Below are 26,034 nucleotides of genomic sequence, written 5' to 3' on the forward strand. Positions count from 1 at the left end.
TTAAGTATCCTAATTTCATAAGCCAAATTAGTCAGTTATAGTTCTTGCAATCTACGAGCGCGCGTAGCCTTTTTTTTTTGGTACCATTTGGTACCATGTTCACAAAAGTGGTGATCTGATGATTGTATCCTGGAGGAATCGAGGGGACTCCTTGAAATTTGTATGGAAACATATAGTGATTTCAATTTTTTCTGAAGCATTCGAGGTAAATGCTACCAAAAAGTAAGATTTCGCACCAAGTTATACCCTGGATCCGAAGGTACCCAACAGAACATTTGAATCCTTATAGATACAGGTTCGGGGATTTCGGCGTTGTTTTAACAACTGAAAGCATAAGCCAACACATCAATTTATTTGATCATCATCATCAAAATCACAATTATGCCATGGGTCATCACATTATGACCCAAAATGGGTCAGGGTACGGTCAAAACTAATGTTTTGACCGTATAGATCACAACATACTTAAAAGCAAGCTTCATAACATTGGCATAAGAGGTAATCTTCTTAAACCTCTTATGCCAATGTTATAGTTGTAATTGTGAATAGACATTTTCGTTAGTGTGCGTACCTGACGGAGCAGTCGGTAGCGAGCGAGCTATGTACACGTGTAAGTATAGAATATGGTCACTCACACAACTAAGGGCGCCGCGCACTCGTAGATTGCAAGAACTATACTGTGAATGAGCAATACTAATAGGTGTCACATAAGTTTCAAGTTATAAATAAAGTTATATTTAGTTCTTTTGATTAGTTAATAGTTTTGTATTGTTTTCATCATGATTACAGTACATTTCCGTTTAATGTACCGCTTCTCCTACTTTTTCTTTCCCAATTTGGAAGAGATATGAAGTACGATCTTTTACTTAACTAGAAATAATAATTAATTTAATAATTATTTAAGTATCTACCAGAGTCTGTGTTTAAACAAAGGTTTTGCAAACATTTCCAACGATTCACACATAATATTAACCCATCAAGCCCCATAAGCTCACCCGTGAGCGAGACACAATAGAATAACAATAGATTTTGGGTCTTATATTGTTTACTTTTAGATTTCCAAGAATCCACGATCGAAGGATTATTATTGTAATTCACGAATTAATTATTCTGTATAACATTTTATTATTTAAGTGTGCAACTATAGCCCGGGCATCGAACAGGTAAAATTCAGCGATTCATCCATTCACAATTATTTTCACTATCGCACTTTATCGCAAATCTGTGAAAACGAGATAAATTCGTGCGCGAATAAGAGTCAAAGGAGAATTTATACGTGTTCGGTGACCGATCACCGAGCTATAGGTACCTGTTAATAAACAAGGCGGATAATCTTTTTAAAACTTATATGGCTGGTAGCAATATTTTTTTTTTTGTGTAAGTCTGTGCGACAAATTACTTATTACTTATAAGTTTCATGATAGAAAAAGACTATCAGTTGGAATAAAATACCATCGCACCATCGGATGTGGAAGCATATTATTTTACTACATGTATTTTTATTACTGAAAGCTCCTACTTTCCTCTATAGATCTCTATTATACGATCTTGGTCTACATATTCGAATATATGTGGGGCGTCCATCAGTATACCGACGGTACCAGCTGTCGTCACCAGGAAGAAAATGTACAGTTGCAGTCTGTCTATGACCATGGCCACGTACTTCCAATCTTCTCGCGTCTGAAAAACAAAAAATAGGAGGGTAGAGTTTCAAAGTGCAGTAACCGTAGAGAAGGTAAAAGTTTTTTAAGTTTTGGAAGAAGCTAAGTAGGTACCTAACTATTTGACAATAATTTGGTCTTAAAATAAAAGAAAAAAAGTCGAAATACTTCTTTTAACAATAGAGTTCATGAAACGTTTAAGTACCTACCTGTATGTAAAGATCTTCGTTTCGCAGATGCTCAGCAATGAATTCGACAGCTTCTGTCGCTTTGGCCGCCTCGGGTGATAGAAGGAGAGAATCCGAGCTCTCCGATTCCCTCCGTTCTCCAAGTCCCAGGCCACCTAGAGCTCCAAGGCCACCCAAGGCCCCCACTTCTCCTCCGCCCGCCGCGCGGCTTATCTTACAATTCGGATGATGAAGATCCGACAGTTCCATTGATTCCATCTTGTTTTGTTTCGCACCGATCGCACTAGACGGAAAGGGACAAAATAATTAATTTCCGCTCATTTAATGGCTGCAACGATTGTGGGATCTGCGTAGGCGAAGTGTATTGCATGTTTAAAGTGCAAGGACCCCAATTCGATTCAATAATACTTAAAGTCCTTAAAAGAACCTCCTCATTTTCGGATGTCGGTATAAGCTACAGTTCTCATTATAAAACTGCTATAAAATTAGTAGGTACGAGTCAGCTCTTAGCCTGCTATAGAAATACGTTGCTAGTGCTAGGGAGATCAAACTATAAACTATTGTGGAATATAGGTACCTGATGTGTTTGGGAAGGTCGTGCGCGGCTGCGGCGTGCGGCGGTGCTCCCATACCCGGCATCTCCATCATCCAGCGCAGACGGGTCTTGCGCGGCCGACGCATCAGCAGGAACGTTGGTAAGTAATGGAGGAATACGCTTCGAATCCATAGCGGCATCCTGAAAAATGGCGAAAATTCTTGAGTAAATTAGTTCTGGGGTGTTGTTTCGATATCTTACGAAATGTATTTAGCTTCTCAGCGAAAGGTGATAAAAACCTGCATCTTTTGACCGTGTGTCAAAAGATGCAGGTGAAGGTATGTAAGTATACCTGATGTTAGTATGTAATTATTGTATATTATTTTGTTGTCATAGTATATTTGAAGTGTACTTAAACGTGGTTTCTACCTAGCTTTGAAAGTACATTACCTATGAGTGCGAGGGCCTCTGAAGTTCCAATTGATTATGATGACGGTGACCAAAATACTGACGGTGTTCATGATGAATGTGAACAGCAGGTACTTGGCAATGAGCGGCAACACCAGAGAAGTCGGCGGGAGAATCTTCGACACCAGTAGCAGGAACACAACCAGTGACAGCAAAATGCTGATGCCGAGAGTGACCTGAAAAATGTTTTGGTTAGGAAATAATATCTAAAACATTCCGGTACTCAAAACATGTTAGTAAGGACTATACCTAGTCACTAGAGGGCTTAGAGGGTCTATCTTATAAGTTAAAGTCAGTTAAGAGTAACTGCGTCCATACAAAAATAAAATTATATTAACATTAATCGTTACAAAAATTAGGTAAGGCGCTTTTGCCGAAGCCCAATGATTTTACCTTTTCACCAGCTTCGGCAGGGAGGTAAAACACCAGCACGCAAAGGAATGAAATCAGCACAGTCGGTAGGATCAAGTTGACAGTGTAGAACAGGGTCTTGCGGCGAATGATGATGTAGAACGTGATATCGGTCTCCGTGGGGTGGTTGCCTTCGTAGATGTTCAAGTAAGCCGGCACCTCAATGATATCCCAGGTTCCCGATTTCCAGTAATCGGAGAGATCCACGAAATTCTTGTTATTGTAAAGCGCGAGTGACACTTGGTCGCCGTTGAACGTCCAGGAGCCGAATTTCATGATACACGTTTGTTGATCGAAAGGGAAATAGGTTACGTCGATCGTGCAGGAGCTCTGAAATAAATAATTCGAATATAGTGCTGACTCATCCCGCGCCAGATGCCCACGTTTATGATATTAATTGTCCCAATAAATCTCAGATTACCCCTCATCATGACCGCGAATCGCTTAAATAAATCTTAGTGATAGCTCTCATAAAACATAGAGTCAGTTATAATTTCTCCGCAGACATTTCCGACTGCGTGGTAAATATCACCTAATTATACATTAGAAAAGAATTTAGATGTTTTTTAACGTTTAAAAATAAAAAAATAAAACCTAAGCAGGTTCATTATAATAGTTTAGGCTAGTAAACACTAAAAGCCTAACTTGGAGCTTACGCTAAGTATTTCGGAAGCCAGTAATTTAGAAGGAAAACACAAGATACCTGATAAATAGCTGGAGGCACCCACAGAACCTCGCCGTTGGGGTAAATGAGGACGTTAGATTTGTATCGCACCTCGTAGTTACCGTCGGCGCTGCAAATGTTAATTCCTAAATGAAATTCACATGCAAATGCGTCCGCTATCAAAGCTCGTTTATTTCTTGCCGTCCTATGATAGTTTATCTTTTCCGTATCAGTTTTGCTCGACTTTGCTTACGTGGAATTGGAAATTAAATAACCCAAATTCCGGGAAAAATCGTAGACCTTTTGTTGTGTAGGTATATTATATAAAATGATGTTCGCTAAACATTGTCTATAATACCTATTTTGTAAATTATAAATAACAAAATTGTTGCACCGTTTAACGACCATTGTTCTTTATAAATGAGGATTATAATATATCACCCAAGTTATTTTTTTTTGCGCCCGAAAGCTATACAGTCCTGACGTCACTGCCTCCAAATGGACCTATTCACTTTCTATACTTACTTATTGAAGAGCACGATGTCGGGCTTCCAGACCTTGTCGGGTGGCAGGCGCAGCACGCCGATGCCGCCGTAGTCCGCCTCGTCCCACATCAGCTGGTAGTCCATCCACACCAGCCGCAGCCACACGTTCGACTTCATTATCTGGTTTTTCTCGTTCTGTAAGCAATTGCAAATTGCAATAGAAGTGGAAAGTAAGTTGTACAAATACTTTACATTTATAAAGCTTACGGTCCATATCGGTCTACCTGTTTCCATTTCAATGGCTCATTTAAAAATGCATCGCAACGCCTCATGATCTTGTTAAAGTAAAATTACCCTGGTGCAGGCGCTAGAGTTGAGTATGCAAATAGCAAAATGTGTGGATATCATTCGGTGTATGGGGTCAAAAAAGCATGCAGATTATGATTCTGAATGTTGCCACTTGCCAGAAGTCGTATGGGTTCATTTTTTCTTACACTCCACCTCGGTCTTTAATCTACATACATGAAAATCTAGGCGCGGGTTACAATAAGAAGTAACATTCAGATACTTACAACGTTAATGAGCTGCACGAAGGCGAGTCCGAAGCGCACGTCGACCTTCTGCGTCATGTTCTGCACGGGGCGAATGAGCTTGTTGTATCCGCGGAACAGGTCGCGGACCAGCCGCTCCTCGTCCTCCGAGCACCATCCTGGAGTATCACGCCAGTTATTAATGTCAAGGGCCAAACCATGTGTTACACACAAATTGTAGACTCGACGTTCAAGTAGGTATTATAAAATAGCAGTTCTAACTACAAATATTGTGGCTAATTTTAAATGCCTAATTTTAATTGACGTCTTTAGAAAACTTTGCATCTCGTGAGTAGCGAGTAATCTACCTCTACTATATTATATGCGTCAGCTAAGAAAGTTTTTTTTTTTTAAATTAATATAAGCAACTTTATCAGGTATGGCAGCAATCAACAGCTATTTAATACAAAAGTGTGAGGTGTCTTAGATTTTTTGTACGAATCAGCAGATTTTAATAAAGAAGAAAAGTTGCTTACATTCGATAGTGTAATTCATACTACAAAGTACCGAATAAGAATATTTGTTTAATGTTTCTTATCAGATAGTATCAAACAGTGCATTAATTGCCAGAGTTAAAAATATTTGATCGGTTGGCGTAGCTCGGCTACGCGTACGTACGTACGGCGTAGACGCGCTACGCAGCCATGCGAGTCGCGCGTGTCACGTTGCAATTTCAGTGTGAGCCGACCCTAACTATTCTTCAAAGCATAATATTTATAAAAGTATGTAAATTTTTGATTAATGCTCACTTGGCTGAAGCAGCTTCAATAAGAGTAAAAGTAAATACCTCTATAATAACCCCCTTATTATAGTTAAACAGGAGTTTTTAAGTTACACAGAGTCTAGACACAGAGTTAGTATGGAAATGACAGCATCGTTGTACAGGCCCTATGTCAAAAAACCGGCCAAGTGCGTGTCGGGCCACGCGCAATATAGGGTTCCGTAGTACCGCTACTTTTTTAAAATGATTGTATGGTCAATAAATGTACATTTATAACGTGTTTTACACTATTAGTAGTGTAAATAGTGTTATTCATACTATACACTATTAGTAGTGTAAAACATGTTATAAATGTTGTTAGCAACATCATCTCAGTTACTTTCAAAGGAATTTGAACGAATAGTTCCTTTATACTTCGCCGAATACATTTTTTTTAGTTTATCGACTATTATTCAATAACTTATGAAGACTTTTTAGCCGTCATAGTTTTCTTTTTAATTTCAGCATATTTCCTACTTTCGTGAATTTTTTCACATTTCCAAAAGAAACCGTTTAGCTGGCAGAAGGGAAAGCTGGCACTATAAGACTATAACGATTTTTTCCACTTTAAAACTTAATATTTCACAAACGGATCCCTAAATCGGAAAATGATCTTTGAATTTTACTCATAATATTTTTAGAAAATTGTTGACAATGGAACAATAAAAATGATTATTAGTATAAAAAATCGTATGCACTCTCTATCCACGCTGTGTAACGAGGGTAAATATTTTAGGTTACGTAGTCTAAAAACTCTAGGGCGTGACCTTTATGAAGTGTATTCCTGTTACTGTCGAATAATGTTTAGATAAAAGTCATACTCGACGTATGACTTTTATCTAAACATTATTCCCGCGGTTTTGAAACCGTTAGCTAAAAACAAAATAAGAAACGTTGATTTATTGACATTAAGGTTGTATAGTTTGTATTGTATAATAATATGCCAGTTTATCTCACGAAACTTAGTAAAATGTTAGAATGAAAGAACAGATCAAAATAATTATTGTTGAAGTACAAAGTATAACATAATATACTGCATGTACAGTAGATGTTAAATTATAGACAGTAAATTATAGACAGTACACTAATATCTATCATGGTTAATTTTAAAAGCTTCCTTTACAATTTCAGTACAGGTTTTATACGACAAGCGCTATCCGCCTTTCCAAGCTTCGGATCACTAGGCGCGCTCCGCTCTGATGCTGCAGCCGATCGATATTAAGTACCAATACACGAGATAAACTCTATCGCACTCGATATAAGTACACCAACCTATAAAAATATAGTGCTAATTTCATACTATTAGCATTCACAATAAACTTTAAATCATTTTTTTACTAATAATTTTATGGAATATGTATTAAATTATATTTATGCGTATAGGGAAATTATATTTGTATATTATTATACATAAATACCTGAGTATGTAAGTGCAAGTAGCGCTACAGCGAGTAGAGGAGCGCGCGAGCGAGGCTTCATGACCTCGGGTACTGCCGTGCGTCGCGCACCGCCCGCCCCACGCGCCCGCCGCCCGCCCTATACAGTATACAGCCTCTTTACTATCGAGCCGCCGAAAATTACTGTATTTTTAATTATTATTGTATACTTTTTGATTAAATTAAACTGCAAACAAGATAAATGATCTCCATTGAAATACAAAACAGTATAATTTTTCGGGAGTATTTAATGTTATTCGTATATTTTTTTATAAAAAAACTATTTTTTGACTCCGAACATAGTACTAAGTATGCATTACTTTATACTAAATCAAAAAAAAAAAAAAAAAACGTTAAATTTATTCATGGGTTTTAGCATTTTATGCTACTAGTCATCTTAGACAGTGATAATATTAATATTTTAATTGCGTGTTCAGGCACGTATCATTTTTAAGCACAGCTCAAGAGGGTGTTGAGAGGTCGTCCACAAAAAGAAAGGTGTGATCAAGAGTTCAGATACCGACGGGTGCAAAGTAAAAAAAGTCATCTGCAATTTTGAGTTTTTCGTTTTTTTGTAGAAACTAGCTTAAAATATCATGTTCTACAACATAACAAAAACAAAAATTCAAATATCACCTTATTTCTGGTACTTTTGTCACGTAAAAGAAGACATCTACTCCTGTTTTGTGAAATTGCACGACGTAGATGCGGATAACTACCGCTGGTCGTCTATACGCGGGACGCGCGGGGTTAATGTTATGCGACATAAGCGGCTATCTGCCATATAGCTTTTTCTACGTTGCGATTGTGATTTAGATGTCTCAATTTACTTTTGTAAATTAGTATTGTTTGTTATGTTTATGAGTACCTTTCTATGTTAATTCTTATTGTTATTATATTAATTGACTTCTAATTTCTTTCTGTTATTTTTTACTGTTGTTTCATGTTCAGAAAGTCCAAAACAACTTTTTAAAGAAGTTGAAAGTTTCCAGAACATAAACGATAGATTTATCGAGCAAAATACTGTGTTGCCCGATGAAGAATTATTGAACTTCTATAGAAAACCTTGATGTATCAGCGATGAATACAAGTAAATATAAGTTAACTTCGTAAGATAAGTCCCCATGATCTGAATACTCTGGGCCAGTCACACCAGTTCACTCTCAGTCTAAAATATAAAATGATTTTGAAAATTTGGATGTCGATCTAAGCAAATTATTAAATACGCCAACGCCCTCAGAATACAATTCATCACTTCAAGTCCGCCGCGTCCATTATCAGTATTAGATCAAAATATTATGTCTTTTTTATTAAACAGATAGTTTGATCTCATATAATCTATGACCTGCTTGAGTTTATTAACTCATATATCGAGCCATCGAGTATATTATCCCTCTCAAACTGTGAATCTTCTAAAGACAACACCATTGATACTTCTTCGGCAGTGGAGGCATCAAGTAAATGTTCTACGCCTACCTCGTTAAACGGTAGAAAAAGACGTCAGTTCAGTATTGATCTAAAGAAAAGGCGATTGAGAAATAAAGACACGTGTATTGATACGTGACGTAAATTACGACAAAATTTAGGTAAACAAAATATGCAAAACATCATATTCCGGCATTTACAAGTTTAACTGTAGCGCAAAAATATCTCGCGAAGTTTTCCTTTTAACTTATCTTTGACCGGTTTTAGGATCTCTGTGATCATGAAAAGCAATTGAGAAATCGTTGAAATAAAATTTCATTTTGTGTTCTAAAGAATCGTATACATCCCTCCGATGGTGTAAAACGTCCGGCGATGCTTATGATGTTATAATGAACACATCATGATCACAATTCACAAGTGCCAAGTACAAAGACTTACTCGTAATAAGCCTCTGCCTAAATTATAATAATTTACAACATAGTTCCTGTACTGATAATGATACTGAATACTTTTTAAATTAGTTTTAAAGTAATTAAAGTATTGACACAGAATTTCATTTTTGTTGTGAGAAATTACGATTTGTACGAAAGTAAATGAATGATTCCTAAGTATATCCAAACTAATATTAAAATGGGAAAGTATGTTTGTTTATTTATTTATTTATTTGTCCTTCCTTCACGCTCTAACTAAGAAACTAATCGTATTGTTTTTTTGGCATAAACTTATTTGAAAAGATAAAACCGCTTATGTTACTAGACTACTTTTGGTCTTGGAATAACATCATGTTTCTAAGGGAGCTTACAGGAATATTTGCATTTTACGCGATTTTCAAATTCCACGCGAGCGAAGCCGCGAGCAAAAGCTAGTATTTCATATTTTAACTTCCTTCTAAATCGTGCACCTTGCACCGAATCGACAACGTAGAAAAATATATCTACGCAATTATGTTCTGAACTTGGTGTTTTTAAGGTGTAAAACGGGCATTAACTACATATTTTAATAATATAAAGTGTTACACTTTACGTAGGTACTGATAATCGCACTAGTAATCGGTAAAAATACTTTAATAAATATAATTTTTAATTCCCACGTAGAAACGACCAAGTGGTAGTTAACTCAGTTGTCATATTTTCAAGCGCAATGTAGATGCAGACAACTACAATATCTCGTAAATTAAACATAAATAGAAGAAATTAAATATACATGTAGATTAATTTATAAATAATGAAACAACGATGAAAATTTCAATAAATTTGATTGGAAATTGACAAAATGGGAGCATTTTTTCCTATTATGCGCTCTCCTGAAAAGTAGCTGTTTTGTAGATGACTCTTTTTACTTTGCACCCGTCGAATGGTCGTTGAGTACTTCTCAGAAATACTTGTATGAGGAATTGTATATATTATACATTTTCGTATGTATAATTTGTAAGTATTACATTTCTCGTTCTGTACATAGCATGCGAAATAAAAATGCTTCGTCTATAAAATCAAAACTGAAAATATAAGGAGAAAGTTTTTGCTCTAAACTACATTTTTATAAAATTTTTACAGTTTTAGGATCGAATAGGAAATTGGCTGTTTTTAAAGTGCAAAAACGCACATTCATCGGATTTTTCTTTTGCACATGATATTATGGCGGGATAAATTTAGCGATGAAAAATAATTAGTAAGTACATAAAATAATTTTCCATTTTATATCAAAAATAGCAATTATTCAAATTATTTTATTGAAATGCCTCTCCTATAAAGTAGATGAGGTATAGCATACCAGCTGATTATATGATGTTAAGAGTTTTTTTTTTGTTTTCATTTTGAAGGGTAATACTAGACCGTATATTCTTGTCATCTCCTTTTATCATAATAATTTAGGTGTAATACTTTTGTAATGAGAACGTATAGCCTTAATTTCGTTATGTAATGTGAGATCATTCATCATTCCAGCTGTTACCTCATTTTAGGTTTTTCGTATTATACATATAACGTAAATACTAGGTATAGTGGTTTTTGTTTTGATTACAGAGACTATTCAGCCTAAACTAGGTATCCATTATACTATATTAAAGTGCTGTTTCACCACTTCCTGATAAGTGCCGGATAGTCTATCCACAACTTGACTTGACAGATAAAATATGGGGAATCTGTAAAATAAGTTGTGGATAGCCTATCCGGCACATTATCAGGAAGTGTTGAAACAGGCCCTAAGTATGTATACCTAATAAGTATAATTGGTAACGGGTATAAAATATTTCTAAATCAACGGATAGACTCATAATTTAACATTCAATCTCTCAGTATTTGTGTACACTTAAAATTTTTTGCTTATTTTGACCTTTACTGTACTTTATTTTTACTTTACGTCCATTTTAAGGATTTTGATGGAAAATATCTATAATATATTAATTTCTTGTGTAAGCATTAACTATTATGTCACAAATGTATGTAACATAATAGAGAGCATTAAGTAGCAATGCCGTAAGTGTCAGCTGGTTCGCAATAATTTCATAAGCGCATATTGCTTTATAACGTTACAGTATAAATTACCGTGTCAGTCAGGCCGGCGGCTCTGCGCATGTGCAGTTATCCCTCGGGCTCCCATCGATTGTCTTCAGCCACTCAGCCTTCTCCCGAACCATATTCGGGAAATGTAGGTCACGGGTATATAGCCAACTCCATGCAAACTTCGCAGCGACAGACATAACAAAGGACGACAAATGAAAGACCGAGTTTTGTTTCATTCGTTTATATTTAATAAACAAAGTGCAATTCAGAGTTTTAACCCTAACAATTGAACAAATTACGGGGACGAATCGTCCCAACGCCGCCGCGAACGCGACATGTTATTATCAATCGTAACGTTATCAATAACGTGCGGCGTTCCTCGGAGCCCTCCCAAAACGCGTTCGGGAGCGCCCGTATAACAATAAATAAGTTAAAAGAGCAGAAACATTGCCTCCTAACCGTGCCCGTTTCGCAACTTCCAAAGAAACGAACACGCTTATCGTAGCATAGCGTAGAATCACCTCGAACGAAGAAAACATGGCATCGGAGCTCTGCGAGGGTACAATAGAACCTACATGTATCCGCGCATCTCCTTCGGGGACGTTTTCTTTGTGGGAGGTTCACAATGTTTCCTAAAACAATCTTCGTTACGTGAACTTTCGCCGGAATGGTAATGAAAAAATGACCGAACGTCTTTTAGTTTTTATTAACCTGAAGGATAATGGGCGAGTAATTCCTATGGAGTCTATGAATCGCCGGTGCTTAACGACATTAAACAGTCTATCGTATGCTTTAGGGACATCACCCTCCTGATTCTTGTAAATGTGATGCGATGTATAACTATCAAAAACCATATAAAAACCGTACGCGATGATTATAAATAACTATGTCGATTGTATAATTTAAACGTATGTTCTCTCAGACTGATATTTTATAAATGGGGAACGATAAAAAAGTTAACATTATGCCCTCACTTTGACGCGAGGACGGTACGAGCGTGATATAACCGTGATTGTTTGTATAAGTCGTTCCGAAAGACACGAGTATGACTTTAATAAAATAATTGTTTAATTAACTACAACTTTTAACGAACGTTTTATTTAAGCTATAGCTTGGATATTTTACCATTTATAACAATATCGACCCGTTCACAACGAGGCATATCACAACCTGTACCAATTGAATCAACATCGTTTGTAAAGTCTATACTAGCTACTGACGTAATATATCCGAAACAAAATAAGGGATAACCACGATTCACGGAATCGAACGAGAAGAAAACGAGGGGCGACGCGGCGCCCGAACCCTAAACTGTACATATAGACTTTAAGAATTGAGAAAGTTCTAACAAAGTTTAAATTTTAATGCGACAGGTCGTTTACGGTAAGAAGGAAGACATTTTTGTGCTATATCTTTGTACAGACCACAGTCACAGATTGTGATCCGTCCTGGCGACTATTCTAGCGTGGATCACTAAAAGCCTGGCGTCGGAGCACTCTGCCAGATATGTCGATACCTGCCACGTTGCCATTTATCAGTCTGTCGAATGAGATCGGAAGAGTGATACTCTCGTCTGTCTGTGAGAAGCGTGATTAGCAAGCGTCAAATCTCGCTCGAGAATCGGGATAGAAGATCGCTCGGTTCGATTTGTGGGGGAGCGAAGAATCGGCCGCTGAAAGAGAGGCGTCAGAGGTAAAAGGACAGGATACTGGGGAGGCAGTACTCGTTAATGCGTAGGGATGGCAGTCAGCGGTAACTTATGTCTATAGGGAGGCGCGGGCGGCGAGGCGGGCGGCGGCAACTCCGGCGCCGCGGCCAAGGCGCTCGCACCTTCACACATCACAACTTAATTTATATTCGCGGTATCACAGAACGTTACACAAGCGCAGCCGCAGGCGGGCGAGGCGCTACGACACCATGATGTGCGGCGCGGACAGCAGCACGGCTAGCGTGGCGATGATTGTGAACAGGGTAAAGATAATAAGGCACAGTCTGTCCACGACCATGGCGGCGAACTTCCAGTCGCGTGAAATGTCCGCATCCTCGTCATCTTTGCGCATCTGCAACAAATTCCTCTCATTATAATTTCATGGTTTAATCACACTATGAGAAAAACTCATATCTTAATTTTCCATCGAAAACGAGCAATAATTATTAACATGTCTATAACGATTTATACATTATATTATTATGATGCTGACCTGATCTGTGATGACTCGTAGCTCTTTCAATATTAGCGAGAGCTCGTAGTCTACACCGAAGCAGCTGTGAGCCGCCAGACCCGCGCCATTCTCTTCTCCACCCCTATAACAAACGGCGCTCATGTAGTGCTACGTCGAGCGGGGCGAACTACTCTACGGGTGGGCCGAGGAACGTGGGGTGCTACGGGAGTTAGGCCGATATGCCGACATGAAGACACTAGACCCATGATACATCGAAATGATGAATGGTATGATCAAAGCTTTTGGTCCAGGTAACTGCGGATCGTTCGAGGCGAGAGGTTAATATCCGTTCTATTTACGGCGAGTAGTGTTCGTGTAGATCATCGAGGGACCTGTAGTATCGGCAGCAGGGGGGCTGCTGCGCGTGCGCATGTCGAAAGTCGTCGTCGATGTCGAGGACGTTGGCCAGCAGCGACTTAGAGGAGCGCTCCCGCAGCTCGAGGTCGGGCGGGGGAGGCGCGCGCGCGGGCGGGGGCGTGGCCGCCGAGCCCGGTCGCGACATGCGCAGGATCCACGGTAGCCAGTACAAGAACACGCAGCGGATCTACAAGCACATTAAGCATTAATTTTACCTACTTACCTTGGAACATACCCCAACAAAGGGAGAGTACTATAATTGGCAATTAGATCGAAAGTCTCGCTTGCGCAAATATTTTTAAAAATTCCGACAAATGAAAGAGTAGAAGTCTATAATTGCCGATAGCTCTCACATTAAGAATCACGTATACAAACCCAATCGCTCATTTCGTGTGTGTCCGCGTGCCGGTGGTGGTAGTTCAGGATGAGGATCGTGGACACGACCGAGGACGCCACCATGAACATGATGCAGTTGAAGTACGTGCCCAGCAGCGGCACCGCGTCCGACGTCGCCGGCATCGTCTCCGCCACCATGTTGAGGAACACCGTCAGCGACAGCAGGATTGTGACACCTGGGAACAGATACATGATTATTAAATTGGGGGAGAATACTGTGAGGCAATTGATTGGATCGAGTAGTCTATCAATAGTTTATTTTCCTTCGAAGGCTAGTCATTAGAGGTAATTACTGCCACCCTTTAGGATCTCCTGTGATTTGTGACATCAACAGTTACAGTAAATTCAGGTGGAGTAGCAGTGTCTGAATCGAGGCGCCTCAAATTAGATACATCAATACCAGTTACAGTGATTACAGGATGACTTAATGATTAAGTTACTTTCTGGATTAATTAAAATATCCAAGGTAGAATTTAACACAACGTTAGAAGTTGGAACCATACGCTTGATACGAGTAACCTAACCTAAGTGATTGTTTGATGGTGACGACTAAATAATAATGAACTGAAAGGACAGAATAACTATACGACATACCGTCTACATATTTTAGTCGACGGTAACATAGCCATGCTATATTTGCAATTCATCCAAGATTTTATATTAATGGATATGATACTATTTTCTATAGCGTACCTAACGATAGTTTCTCGCCCGAATCTGGTGGCAAAGTAAAGCCGAGAAGTGCCATAGAAGCTATGAGTACACATGGCACGATGAGGTTGAAGAAGTAGTAGAGTGTTTTCCGGCGGATGACCACCGCGAAGGTGATGTCGATGTACGGCTCCGGGCAGCAGTTGTAATAGATCTCGTTCCGCTTGCCCGGCACACCTGGTAAAAACGTTATTTAAAATCATTCAATCGCTTTTTTAAATAAAATGAAAATCATGAATACAGTCGTCATACAACCTTGTTATTTGTGTGTTGTGGTCAAAACGTTATTTAAAATCATTCAATCGCTTTTTTAAATAAAATGAAAATCATGAATATCTACAGTCATCATACAACCTTGTTATTTGTGTATTGTGGTCAAAACGTTGTTTGAAATCAATCAATCGCTTTCTTAAATAAAATAAAAATCATGATTATAGTCGTCATTTTCGACAACCTTTTCATTTTCATCATTACTGTTACTAATTAACATTGACGACATTTTCATCATTACTGTTACTAATTAACATTTTCGTCATTGTTATTATCATCGACACCAACTAATGAAGATGTATGTACAGCTGCAAATCTTTGCAGACTTCAGCTGTAGTCAATCACTTTGTCCTTAGTCATTACGCCGGTTTACAGAAAGTTAACGTCAATATAATTTTAATACTTATCAAATATCAATTAACATTAATGAGAAATAATTAGAACTGGTTTATTACAGGCAAATTTTAACATTTGGAAGACAAGTGAAAGTTGATTTTTGCTAAAAATTTATTTGAGAAGCTTATTATTTAAAATAATTACCTATTAGTTCCCATTCTCCATTAGTTACAAAACTGCTGATATCTCCTCCTGCCTCGTCCTGTAGCTGAAGATCCAACTAGAATAACACATAGAGTACAAATTAGCAGGAATTACTTTACTGAAGCTATTAAAAGTCAAAAATCTTAAATATATGTATAGTATAAAAGTATTAAATATATTTCCGTAGTCTGGTACTTGTAACACAAGTCCTTTAGGTACTTAGCACAGGGCCAGACTGACGTGGTGTAAATCGTCCATAGATAATGAATATACCTAAGCAATTTTGTGTTACTTTAAATTTTCAAATCAAAATATCCTCAAGAGAATTCGTTCTTTTTCATACATTTGGTGTATTGTTATTTCTTTATGCCTATATCACCAAAGACTTTTAATTAAGCAGTGCTTTTATGGTCAAGGAGACAAGAAAAGAACCACGTCATATCGTACATGTAGAAACCCTTCCAAGCTGCAAACAAGAAGCCCTTTTATGCCCGGTTCCTAAGGTTTTTCGACAAGTTTATTCACCGACACTTTTGATTGGCTACCTTCAAAATATTAGCCGATCACGAATGTTATTGAAAAGATAAACTACTCTTAAAATGCCTCTGAAGCTGCGCACTAATCAGAGGAACCCACCTGATAACCGTCGTAGGTCCAGCTACCGAACTTCATCTCGCAGCGTTGGTCGTCAAAGGGGAACCACGTGATGTCGATCTTGCAGGTGCTCTTGAAGATGCCGGGCGGGACGTACAGGCACGAGCCGTTGTTGCGCACCACCACGTTCGTGGGGTAAGTGCTGTCGAAGCCCTCGTCCGCGCTGTGGACCAATGTGTATCGGATTTTAGCTGTTAAGGTTTACAAGAAAAGAGGCTTGTATCGCTCTTACTTAGGACTTTTGTATAAATATTTTTTTTTGTCTGACAGGTATACAACTAGAATAATTTTAGTAACATTATTATGTTTTTGCAACATAATCTGAAAAACTTAACTGTTAAGTTGTTAAACAACTTTCTGTTCATATAGTATGTGTATTTCCCATACTGTTTAATTATGCATTATAATCACAATGCGATATAATTACCTGTTGTACATCAATACATCTGGTTTCCATAGTCGGTGTGGCGGCACTCTCAGATCTTTCACGCCGCCAAAGTCCGATGTGTTCCATCTCAAGTTCATATCATTCCATTCCTGTAAAAAATGTTACATTATACTTCCAGAAAGTTACATTAGCAGAAAGTGTATTTGCCCCATAGCGGTACCTACTACCTTACGCTTAGCCTAGCTAATGTAATATGAGATTTGTACCAAATTACCAAAAATTATAATCCCAAAAGAGAATTACCAGGTTATTAACCAGGTTTATGGTAGATTTCTATATGTATACTTTAGAGGGTTATTTTTAACTTCTAGGAGGGAATTTTTTTATTTTGTAGCTGAAGATCACATTAAAACTTACCAGTTTAAGCCAGATGTTAGTAATGAGTAGCTGGTTCTTCTCATCCTGTAAAACATAAAACACCATGAACTCAGTATATCTTTAAACGAGCAATTCTTGTATATATAATATATAATTGGAATCTCGGAATCGGCTCCAACGATTTTCATGAAATTTAGTATATAGGGGGTTTCGGGGGCGATTAATCGATCTAGCTAGGAATCATTTTTAGAAAATGTCATTTTATTCGTGTTTTATCGAATACCGAGCAAAGCTCGGTCAAATAGCTAGTTATATATAAAATAGAATTAATATGGCAATAATTATTTAAAATTTTAAATATATAAATTTTTAGGCACTTAATCCAAAATTATTGATTCCAATTTTACCTTTGGCCGGGGTGCATAATGCATTAGACATCGATTTATTTCGACAGCGAAAATAGTAATAATTGGTTCTGTCGAATCTACTTTAAATCTTTGATTTCAAAACTATAGCTTCGCCGTCGAAAAATATATTGAATACAACAGCTAGACCTTTTAAGATTATCAGGGTCAGGAATATAATATTATTTATAAAGTTTTATTAACAAAACAATAAATATTTAACTATTCAGCAGGCATATACAAATCTTATAGGATACAGAGTAAGTTGGTACAAACTGAAATTTCTCTTTGTGTAATTTGCGCTTGGTATTGTTACTGTTGCAAAAATAATTACCATATTTAATTGGCATTGAATAGGAAGATGCAACGAAGCATCGCGTCTAGGATGGTTACTATAGTTGCAATGTCCGTCTGTAATTAGTAATTACCTATATTACTCGTTACCGATTACTGTTTCTATCCATTATTCAGTTAAATTTCGTAATATTTTATTTAAATTGAGAAGAGGCCCGATTTTGACGTGGGAGAGCCATGCTTCGGCACGAATGGGCCGGCTCGACCGGATAAATAACACGGGCTCGCAGAAAACCGGCGTGAAACAGCGCTTGCGCTGTGTTTCGCCGAGTGAGTGAGTTTACCGGAGGCCCAATCCCCTACCCTTTTACCTTCCCTACCGTCCCATATTTCCTTCCCTACCCTCCCCTATTCCCTTCCCTACCTTCACCTATTACCCTATTTCCTCTTAAAAAGGCCGGCAGTGCACCTGCAGCTCTTCTGATGCTGCGAGTGTCCATGGGCGACGGAAGTTGCTTTCCATCTGGTGACCCGTTTGCTCGTTTGCAAAGGGGGCAATTAAAAAAAAAAAGGCCCAATATACATAATATACTTATTTGGATTTGAAGGTTGTTTCTTTGACTTTGAAAATAGCATTGTTGGTTCTTTTTTCAAAGTCAAACAAACACGATATATAGTGGTAGCTAAATAAAAGATAAAAACTTGTTTTTAATTAACACCTATAGATAGATAAGGTTATTTACTTTAACAAATTGCATCAATATCATTTTATTACTAGCTGATCAATGCCACTTTGAAATATTAAAATAGCTGCTAATTAGTAATTGGTATGTGAGGGCCTTGAAATATCTTATAACTAGACAGATATCAAATAAATACTTTTAATATTATATTTTTTTCAACGGACCCAAGTCGCAACTATTATTATAAGCCAGAGCCTCTAGGCAAGACGTTTTTTTCAATGTTAACTTCATATTATCGAACGCTTATTTCAATTCCATACAATTTTATTGGCGATCAAAATATAAAGAAGCGAAAAAGAAATATATAAATTATAAGCAAAAAACTTTTTGAAAAAAAGCTTTTAGCTAAATACTCTAAAAAGAAGAAAATAAATTTCCCCTTAAAAATTCTAACTATTAAGTTATAACCTCAATATATTATACAGTTTGCATTATAATAAAAGCTTGTCGCGTGATTTTTTGTTAATAATAAACTAGTAAATGCCAATTTAACTCAGTAAACTGATATTATATTTTTTATTTTATTAAAATAATTAAATATTGACAGATTGTTAAGTCTCGCGACAAGCTTTTATTATAATGCAAATTGTATAATGTATTGAGGTTATAACTTAATAGTTAGAATTTTTAAGGGGAAATTTATTTTCTTCTTTTTAAAGTATTTAAATAGAAGCTTTTTTTCAAAAAGTTTTTTGCTTATAATTTATTTTTTGTTTTTTAGTTAAATCACTGACTAGATTTATTGAGTCTGCTTGATTGTAAGTAGTTTGTTTTGTTTCAAGAATTTGTTAAAATCTGATTAACTTAACTGAATTCTTGAATCGTACTTAATTTTACGACTAAAAAATTTAATATCACCTAACAAAAATGACCGGATTCAGGACACGACACGACACTGCACGGCACGGCACGGCACGGCACGGCACGGCACGGCACGGCACGGCACGGCACGGCACGGCACGGCACGGCACGGCACGGCACGGCACGGCACGGCACGGCACGGCACGGCACGGCACGGCACGGCACGGCACGGCACGGCACGGCACGGCACGGCACGGCACGGCACGGCACGACACGTCACGTCACGTCATGTTACGATACGATACGACCTTACTACGATACCTCTATCTTGGATGTAAAATCGTGTAAAATATTTTTTACGAATTTGTCATATTTGCTGTTTTTCAATAATGTTCAATTAAAATTTAAAAAAAAAATTTTTTGGTGTTAATGTAATTATACTGTACTCAGCGAAACATGGCGGTAGCGGTCATTGACTCCCTGTTAAAAAAACTTGTCATTTTCTATATAAGCCGCGATTGACAATGGACTAGGAACATTTGATACTTCATTGTCAATCGCCGCTACCGCCATATTTCGCCAAGAACAGTATAATAGAGGCTACAAAATGTAAAGAATGTTGCGCCAAAATTAGTTTATCGCGTGGGAACCCTACATTTTTCGGGATAAAAAGTATCCTATGTCCTTTCCCGGGACTCAAAGTATCTCCATACCAAATTTCAGCAAAATCAGTTCAGCGGTTTGGACGTGAAGTGGTAACAGACAGACAGACAGACAGACACACTTTCGCATTTATAATATTAATATAAATATATAAAATATATACATAAGTAAATAAGTATGGAAGTATAGATATTAGTAGGGTGAAACAACTGCAGATAAAAATTAGTTTAGGTACTATCAACAACTATTGCACTTCTAACTCCAACTAGTATAGCGTAATAAATATTAATTTATTACGCTGCTTCACTCAACACTCTTCTAAACTAACGTAACTTCTAAAGGGGTTCTCTACATATCTAGCGTTTGAGAATCTCTACTACGAAGTTCCTAACTTTATTAGTCTAATGCCTTTGATTGTAATTTATTATGCCGTAATTTACCGTTTTTAGGGTTCCGTACCCAAAGGGTAAAAACGGGACCCCATTACTAAGACTTCGATGTCTGTCCGTCTATCCGTCTGTATGTCTCCAGGCTGTAACTCAAGAACGGTAATAGCTAAAGAGTTGAAATTTCCACAGATTATGTATATCTATTGCCGCTATAACAACAAATACTAAAAATAAAATAAATATTTAAGGGGGGCGGGGGGCCGTTTTTGTAACAAACGGCCTTTTTTTGGCCTTTTTGCTCTATTTTAATAATGGCAATAAGTAGGTACTTGAATTTTCCACAAAATCCTCAGTTATAATTATGTGTACTTTAATATTTAATAATAATATTAAAATAAAATAAAAAGTACTCCCATACAAAAAACACAATTTTTGATCTAATTTTGCTCTATACTGGTACGGAACCCTTCGTGCGCGAATCCGACTTGTACTTGGCCGATTATTATTAAAGTATTATTAACTCATACTTTGAAAGCTACAAATTTATAATAAAAATACAGCAATAATCTTCAGAATATGTACATTCCTTTCTCCGTTATTAATTTCCTATTTTTGTTTATTATACTCATGATATTATCAGCTTCCAAAGTAATACCAATTTATTTAAACTAGAGATCGCCCAGTGGTCGAAATTCGACCTTAGTTTCAACGACATTAGGACTACATGTTTTGTAAAAAAATATTGACTTTATCATATTTTTTTCAACTCTTGTCTCTGAGGCTCAGCTGATCTCAGACTGGTCGTGTAAGCATTGTCTAATAGTACCTAAAATTCAATAAAAAACTATAATCCATTTTCAATTTGTCACCTTGTTGTCAACAGACTTCAACGATAAATAAAAGACTATTCGTATGTATAGGCTTGTCACTCAAAAATCTGTCATTTTTCCTAGTGTGTGAGTTGTAGTGTGTGTAATGTTTTATTTGTAAAAAAAATGTATGATAAAAGCATAATTTCAAAATAATATTATCTCGATGCACTCCTTCACCATATAAACTATAACTGTGCAAAATTCCATTCCCCTACGTTTCCCCATTTTTCGTCAAAAGGGATACAAAGTTTTTGGCTCACGTATAGATATAGATATAGATATATAGATTCAAGCATACATTCAGCATCTCCCCAGTATTTACAAATTAGGTTTATTTGAAACACACGCCAATAGCTCGACAATTTCATTAACTACTTGTTTGCCGTTTGAATTTTTTTAGGTCAATTTTGAACTATAAGATAAGTAAAAAAATAGGGTTTTGGCGTGATCTCGGCAACGCGGCAAATGTATGGTCAAGGTCGTTTGCTCAGCCTTAACTACCAGTAGGTAGCACATATAAATGGATAACTAAGATTTTATAACATACCTGGGGCAATTACTCATTTTTTATTTGTAATAAAAACAGCCCTTGTAACTTTTCTACTACATCATGGCTTATATCTGGCTATACTGTATGCATAAAAGCCTCATTTTTTTATGATTTTCGGTCCTTAAGTCTCCATTTATGCCAATAAATGAAAATTGATAGCCACTTCATACACTTACGTCTTCAATTAACAATTATCAGAATAACATTCTAAGTAGAAATTATTATTATCGTTATAATGAAATTATTTAGTCTCATACTCATAAAAGTGCTTTAAAACCAATGTCGTAACTTTATAAAAGCTTATTAGACGACGAATGGTTTCCACTATTATTACTCTTGAATTACTGGAAATGCATTAGTTTGCTCAACTAAACAGCGTACAATATCTATTGATAGTTTATTTCTAGCAATTCCAATAGGCAATAATTAATTATTCATAAACTGAAGTCCTAACAGTGCAGTGGCAGAGTTAGCGTAACTAAACAAAACCTATATTCATTTTAACTGAGAGGACGAAATTAAAAAATAGGAATAAAACCTATATTAATAAAAATATAGGAATATTGTACGTATATATTATGTATTGTTTAGTATAACTCATAACAATAGACATCCATTAGTGACACGGCGATTCTATTGTGATTTCAAAATAATTTAATAATATGTTCATTGTCAATAATAATTACATTATATACGTTTTCGAACTTCGATGTAAACAGAAATTCCAACTTGGTAAGCTTCGTTATAAAATTCGTTTCAATTCATTTTTATTTCAATTAAAAAAAATACGTGTGGCACTCGGGGACGGGGACGCGAAGTTATTGCATAGACTTTTTTTTATACTTATGTAATTGTAATTCCCATACGTCTAGGGGTGTTAGGTTTATTTTCGTTGCGGAATTTCTCGATTCGGTCGTCGCGCACATAGCCCGCGATTAAAGCTATGCAATAGCTAAAAAATCGCAGTAGTACGGCAATAAAGCCATCAGTAAAACGATTATTAACCGGGCACTATCAAGAAATGCAATTATACATCAAAATGCTCTAGTGACTAGTCAATTTGTTGTTTACAATCAGATCAAAATATATTGATTTTAATGAAGTTATGGCCTTTACACACCTTCCGGTTACGAGACTACTGGCTACCGGCGGCAAAATATATGGTCATGTTCCATCAGATAAGTTGATTCATAGGCAGGTGACAGACCTACGTAATTTGGTCGCGTTTTATCGAACCCAGCCGACAGACCGCGATTAACATTGAATTGACATAACCCGACCAAATGAAACGTTGCTACGTGAGACAAGAGACTATAGGCGTTAATACCAGGGCCGGATTTATATTTGCCCCGTGTACGTCATCTGCCGCCACCCTAGGATGCTGCTGCCCCCCTAGGACGCCATAGGACGCTGCCGCCCATATGCCATATTGGCCTATACTGCCTGTACATAAATCTGGGGCTGGTCTTTACTCACCACATCAATTATCTGCATTAGCGTGAGGCCGAAGGAGAGCTGCAGGGGGTCACTCTCGTTGACCACCGGCCGCTCCAGCACGTTGTAGTGGTCCAGCAGATGGTGCAGCAGTCGCTTCTCATGGTAACCACACCGGACTTCTAGATAAAGACACATTTTGTTAAATAACGTTGAAAAAAAAAACATAACGTGGGAAACCGCACATACTTGCAACTACATTGAATAAATTCCTCTGATTTATGATTTAACATCTTATGGTTCATGGATTTTCTAAATTATTATAATTGGCAGATTATGTACATTATAAGATAGTAGATACCCAATAAAAAAAGCTCAAAACTTTGTATTATAAACAATAATAGTACGGGAGCCCTAGAACTATTTTTTTTATTACTATCAAGCTAATTTTTTGTGAGTAGCTTCATTTTGATAAAACAAACAACATTTTTATCTGCGAAAAATCTTGAAAGAGGTAGCTAACAGAAATAGAAAGGATTATAGGAATAGGAGGACTTTGACTTGATGGTCCTAAAAATATATGGATTGTTCTAATTGTAGGACAATGTTACTCTTAAATTATATAACTATTAACCTACCAATATACAAAACATCTGCTGGTTACGGTTCCGTTTTAGGGTTCAGTAGTCAACCAAGTTTTGTTGATTACAACCCTAAAACAGAACTAGTAATAAAAAAAAATGATCTAGGGCTCCCTGACTATAATATAACTCATTAGTTAATTTGTCAATGATCACTCGGGGCTGCTTTTAGTAGAAAGCAACTTGAAAGCTCATTCTTTTGTGTACAATTTATGCTTTACGTCTAAAAGCGTGGGTGTAAAAGGAACGCTACGAAAATAGGACATGCATACGAACGATTATTCATTTTCCATCTTTTATATATTGGGTACAATACATAACGCATTTACTGCGGGTTTTGTGGTATAATGCTGTAGGTAAATACCGCTAATATGAATCTATTGGTGTTTAATGTAATAAATATGGTGGTATGCTCAGTCATGTGTTTTAATAGATATATTAAAGGTTCGATAACGTCCAATTTATATTTTAGATTTTCTGGTAATAAAGGCAAGTATGGTTATTTAGAAGAATTCATTAAATTAATACTGGATACCTGGTGGTAACCAGTATGAATGGTGTCGTAGAGTCACATAGACGTTAAGAAAATATTTTGCTTAAAATTCATTCTGAATAAAAAAATATACGAATTATTTACCAGCAGATGTATAATTATTTCCATTATGACTTTTCACTCGAATTTATAACGTTTAAATTTTTCGTGAACGGTATAAGAATAAGATTATTTTAAGACCAAAACTAGCCTATCTTTTAATTTTAAGTTTAAGCGATTTTAAATTTCAATTGATTTTTAAATAGCATTGTCAAATGGACAAAATAACTACTAGGCTTATTAAATAATGATAATGTAAACAAATTAAATAAATAAGTACTTATTATAGAATAATTTGCATTTTTAATACCTAGTTACAAGAGGTATGCACTCTAAAATTACCATACAACTCAGTTCCTACTTCTTACTTCACGATATTTTCAGGCTGTAACATTAGTTATAGTGGTAAAAGTAAGCTAGATAGGTCTTTTTTATTTCTACTGGATATAGAAATGCACGTTTATAATACACACATTAAATTATTTCCTTAATGTTAACAAATGACTAAACACTCATTAATATTGAGTATCATTATTATCTTTATATGACTACGGCGATGCAAAAAGAAACTGTGATTATGGCAGTACGTGCAAGTTTGTATTTAAAAATTTGTACGGCTACGTCTAAATTCGGTACTGATCCGATTATAATTTGAACAAAATAATGGGATGCGAATAGATTTGTAACAATCGCCTGGGTTACATACAGTTTTTACATCAAGTTATCTAAATGACATAAAAAGTACCTATAACGTACATTTTCATAATATTTTTCTACATAAAAGGATTTTCAATCATTTTGTGTCTAATGAATTTCACGATATCGTTTACTTATTTTATTGATCGACGTTTTATTATACACATCTTTTATCTTACAACCTTTGTCTAAGAACTCTCGACATATTTTTCATGACTTACGAAATGAATAAGGTTCTTACTTCGATCAAGAAAGACTGACGTGAAAATTTATAGTATTATTACTTAAAATATTGGTATTTTAATTAAAAATATGAGCTTCGTGCAATTTTACATTATCGCAAGCGAAGATTACGTTTTGTCTGACAGACTCGTCCGCCATGCGAGAGAATGATTTTCGTCAAGCCATCGCACGTTACATGATTGATATTTCTTGCTTATTTTATCGAGCACCACGTGGCAAAAAGATGGACAAACGTTTTTGCTAGCGGCTCCGTATTTGGGGGCATTTCATACTTAGATACGGATTTCGGGTCCAGTCATACAGTTTGAGGTTATGTAAATGAGATGCACGGGGAAGATGGGGCGCTAGGCGGTGGTGGTGGTGTTCGGTGTATGGTGGCCTTACCCCTCGGCCAGAGCAGGGCCAGCAGCAGCAGCAGGCGGGCGGGCGCCGCCAGCAGCGAGCCCCGGCCGCCCATGTCAGCGCCGCTCGGCCGCGCCGCGCGCCGCCGCGCCGCCGCGCCGCACCATCCCTCGCACCGGCCCCCGCCTCCCTTCGCCGCACTCCCGCCCCCTCTATAATCCCTCGAATACGATCAGCTTAAAAATTAATTCTTTTATGGTTTTCATATATCAAAACTGTTCTCACGACCGCTCGCCGACGGCCACGCGAGCCGTCCTAGCCTCGAGCATC

The 26,034-nt window shown here is 36.9% G+C and overlaps 2 protein-coding genes across 4 annotated transcripts; both read right to left on the reverse strand.

Annotated features, from left to right (window-relative positions):
* Positions 1-604: 604 nt before the first annotated feature.
* On the reverse strand, positions 605-7,242 carry LOC121730459 (acetylcholine receptor subunit beta-like 1). 2 transcript variants are annotated; one of them, XM_042119498.1, is made up of 9 exons: positions 7,181-7,241; positions 4,985-5,121; positions 4,453-4,607; positions 3,967-4,057; positions 3,246-3,593; positions 2,835-3,028; positions 2,427-2,585; positions 1,871-2,132; positions 605-1,680 (listed from the first exon to the last, which is right to left on the reverse strand). In XM_042119498.1, exons 1-9 carry the CDS (start codon positions 7,239-7,241, stop codon positions 1,516-1,518), a joined length of 1,572 nt encoding a protein of 523 aa, XP_041975432.1. In that variant the 3' UTR covers positions 605-1,515. The 2 variants fall into 2 exon arrangements, with proteins under 2 accessions (XP_041975432.1, XP_041975433.1); XM_042119499.1 differs by lacking the exon at positions 4,985-5,121 and having other exon boundaries at positions 7,181-7,242.
* A 4,107-nt stretch (positions 7,243-11,349) lies between these two features.
* Positions 11,350-25,819, reverse strand: LOC121730258 (neuronal acetylcholine receptor subunit alpha-7). 2 transcript variants are annotated; one of them, XM_042119234.1, is made up of 11 exons: positions 25,747-25,819; positions 23,233-23,372; positions 17,080-17,124; positions 16,702-16,811; positions 16,257-16,437; positions 15,621-15,696; positions 14,793-14,987; positions 14,079-14,275; positions 13,679-13,890; positions 13,326-13,428; positions 11,350-13,184 (listed from the first exon to the last, which is right to left on the reverse strand). In XM_042119234.1, exons 1-11 carry the CDS (start codon positions 25,817-25,819, stop codon positions 13,032-13,034), a joined length of 1,485 nt encoding a protein of 494 aa, XP_041975168.1. In that variant the 3' UTR covers positions 11,350-13,031. The 2 variants fall into 2 exon arrangements, with proteins under 2 accessions (XP_041975168.1, XP_041975167.1); XM_042119233.1 differs by having other exon boundaries at positions 13,646-13,890.
* Positions 25,820-26,034: the final 215 nt, after the last annotated feature.

This window comes from Aricia agestis, chromosome 9 (genome assembly GCF_905147365.1).
Source record: "Aricia agestis chromosome 9, ilAriAges1.1, whole genome shotgun sequence".
Lineage (NCBI taxonomy): Eukaryota > Metazoa > Arthropoda > Insecta > Lepidoptera > Lycaenidae > Aricia > Aricia agestis.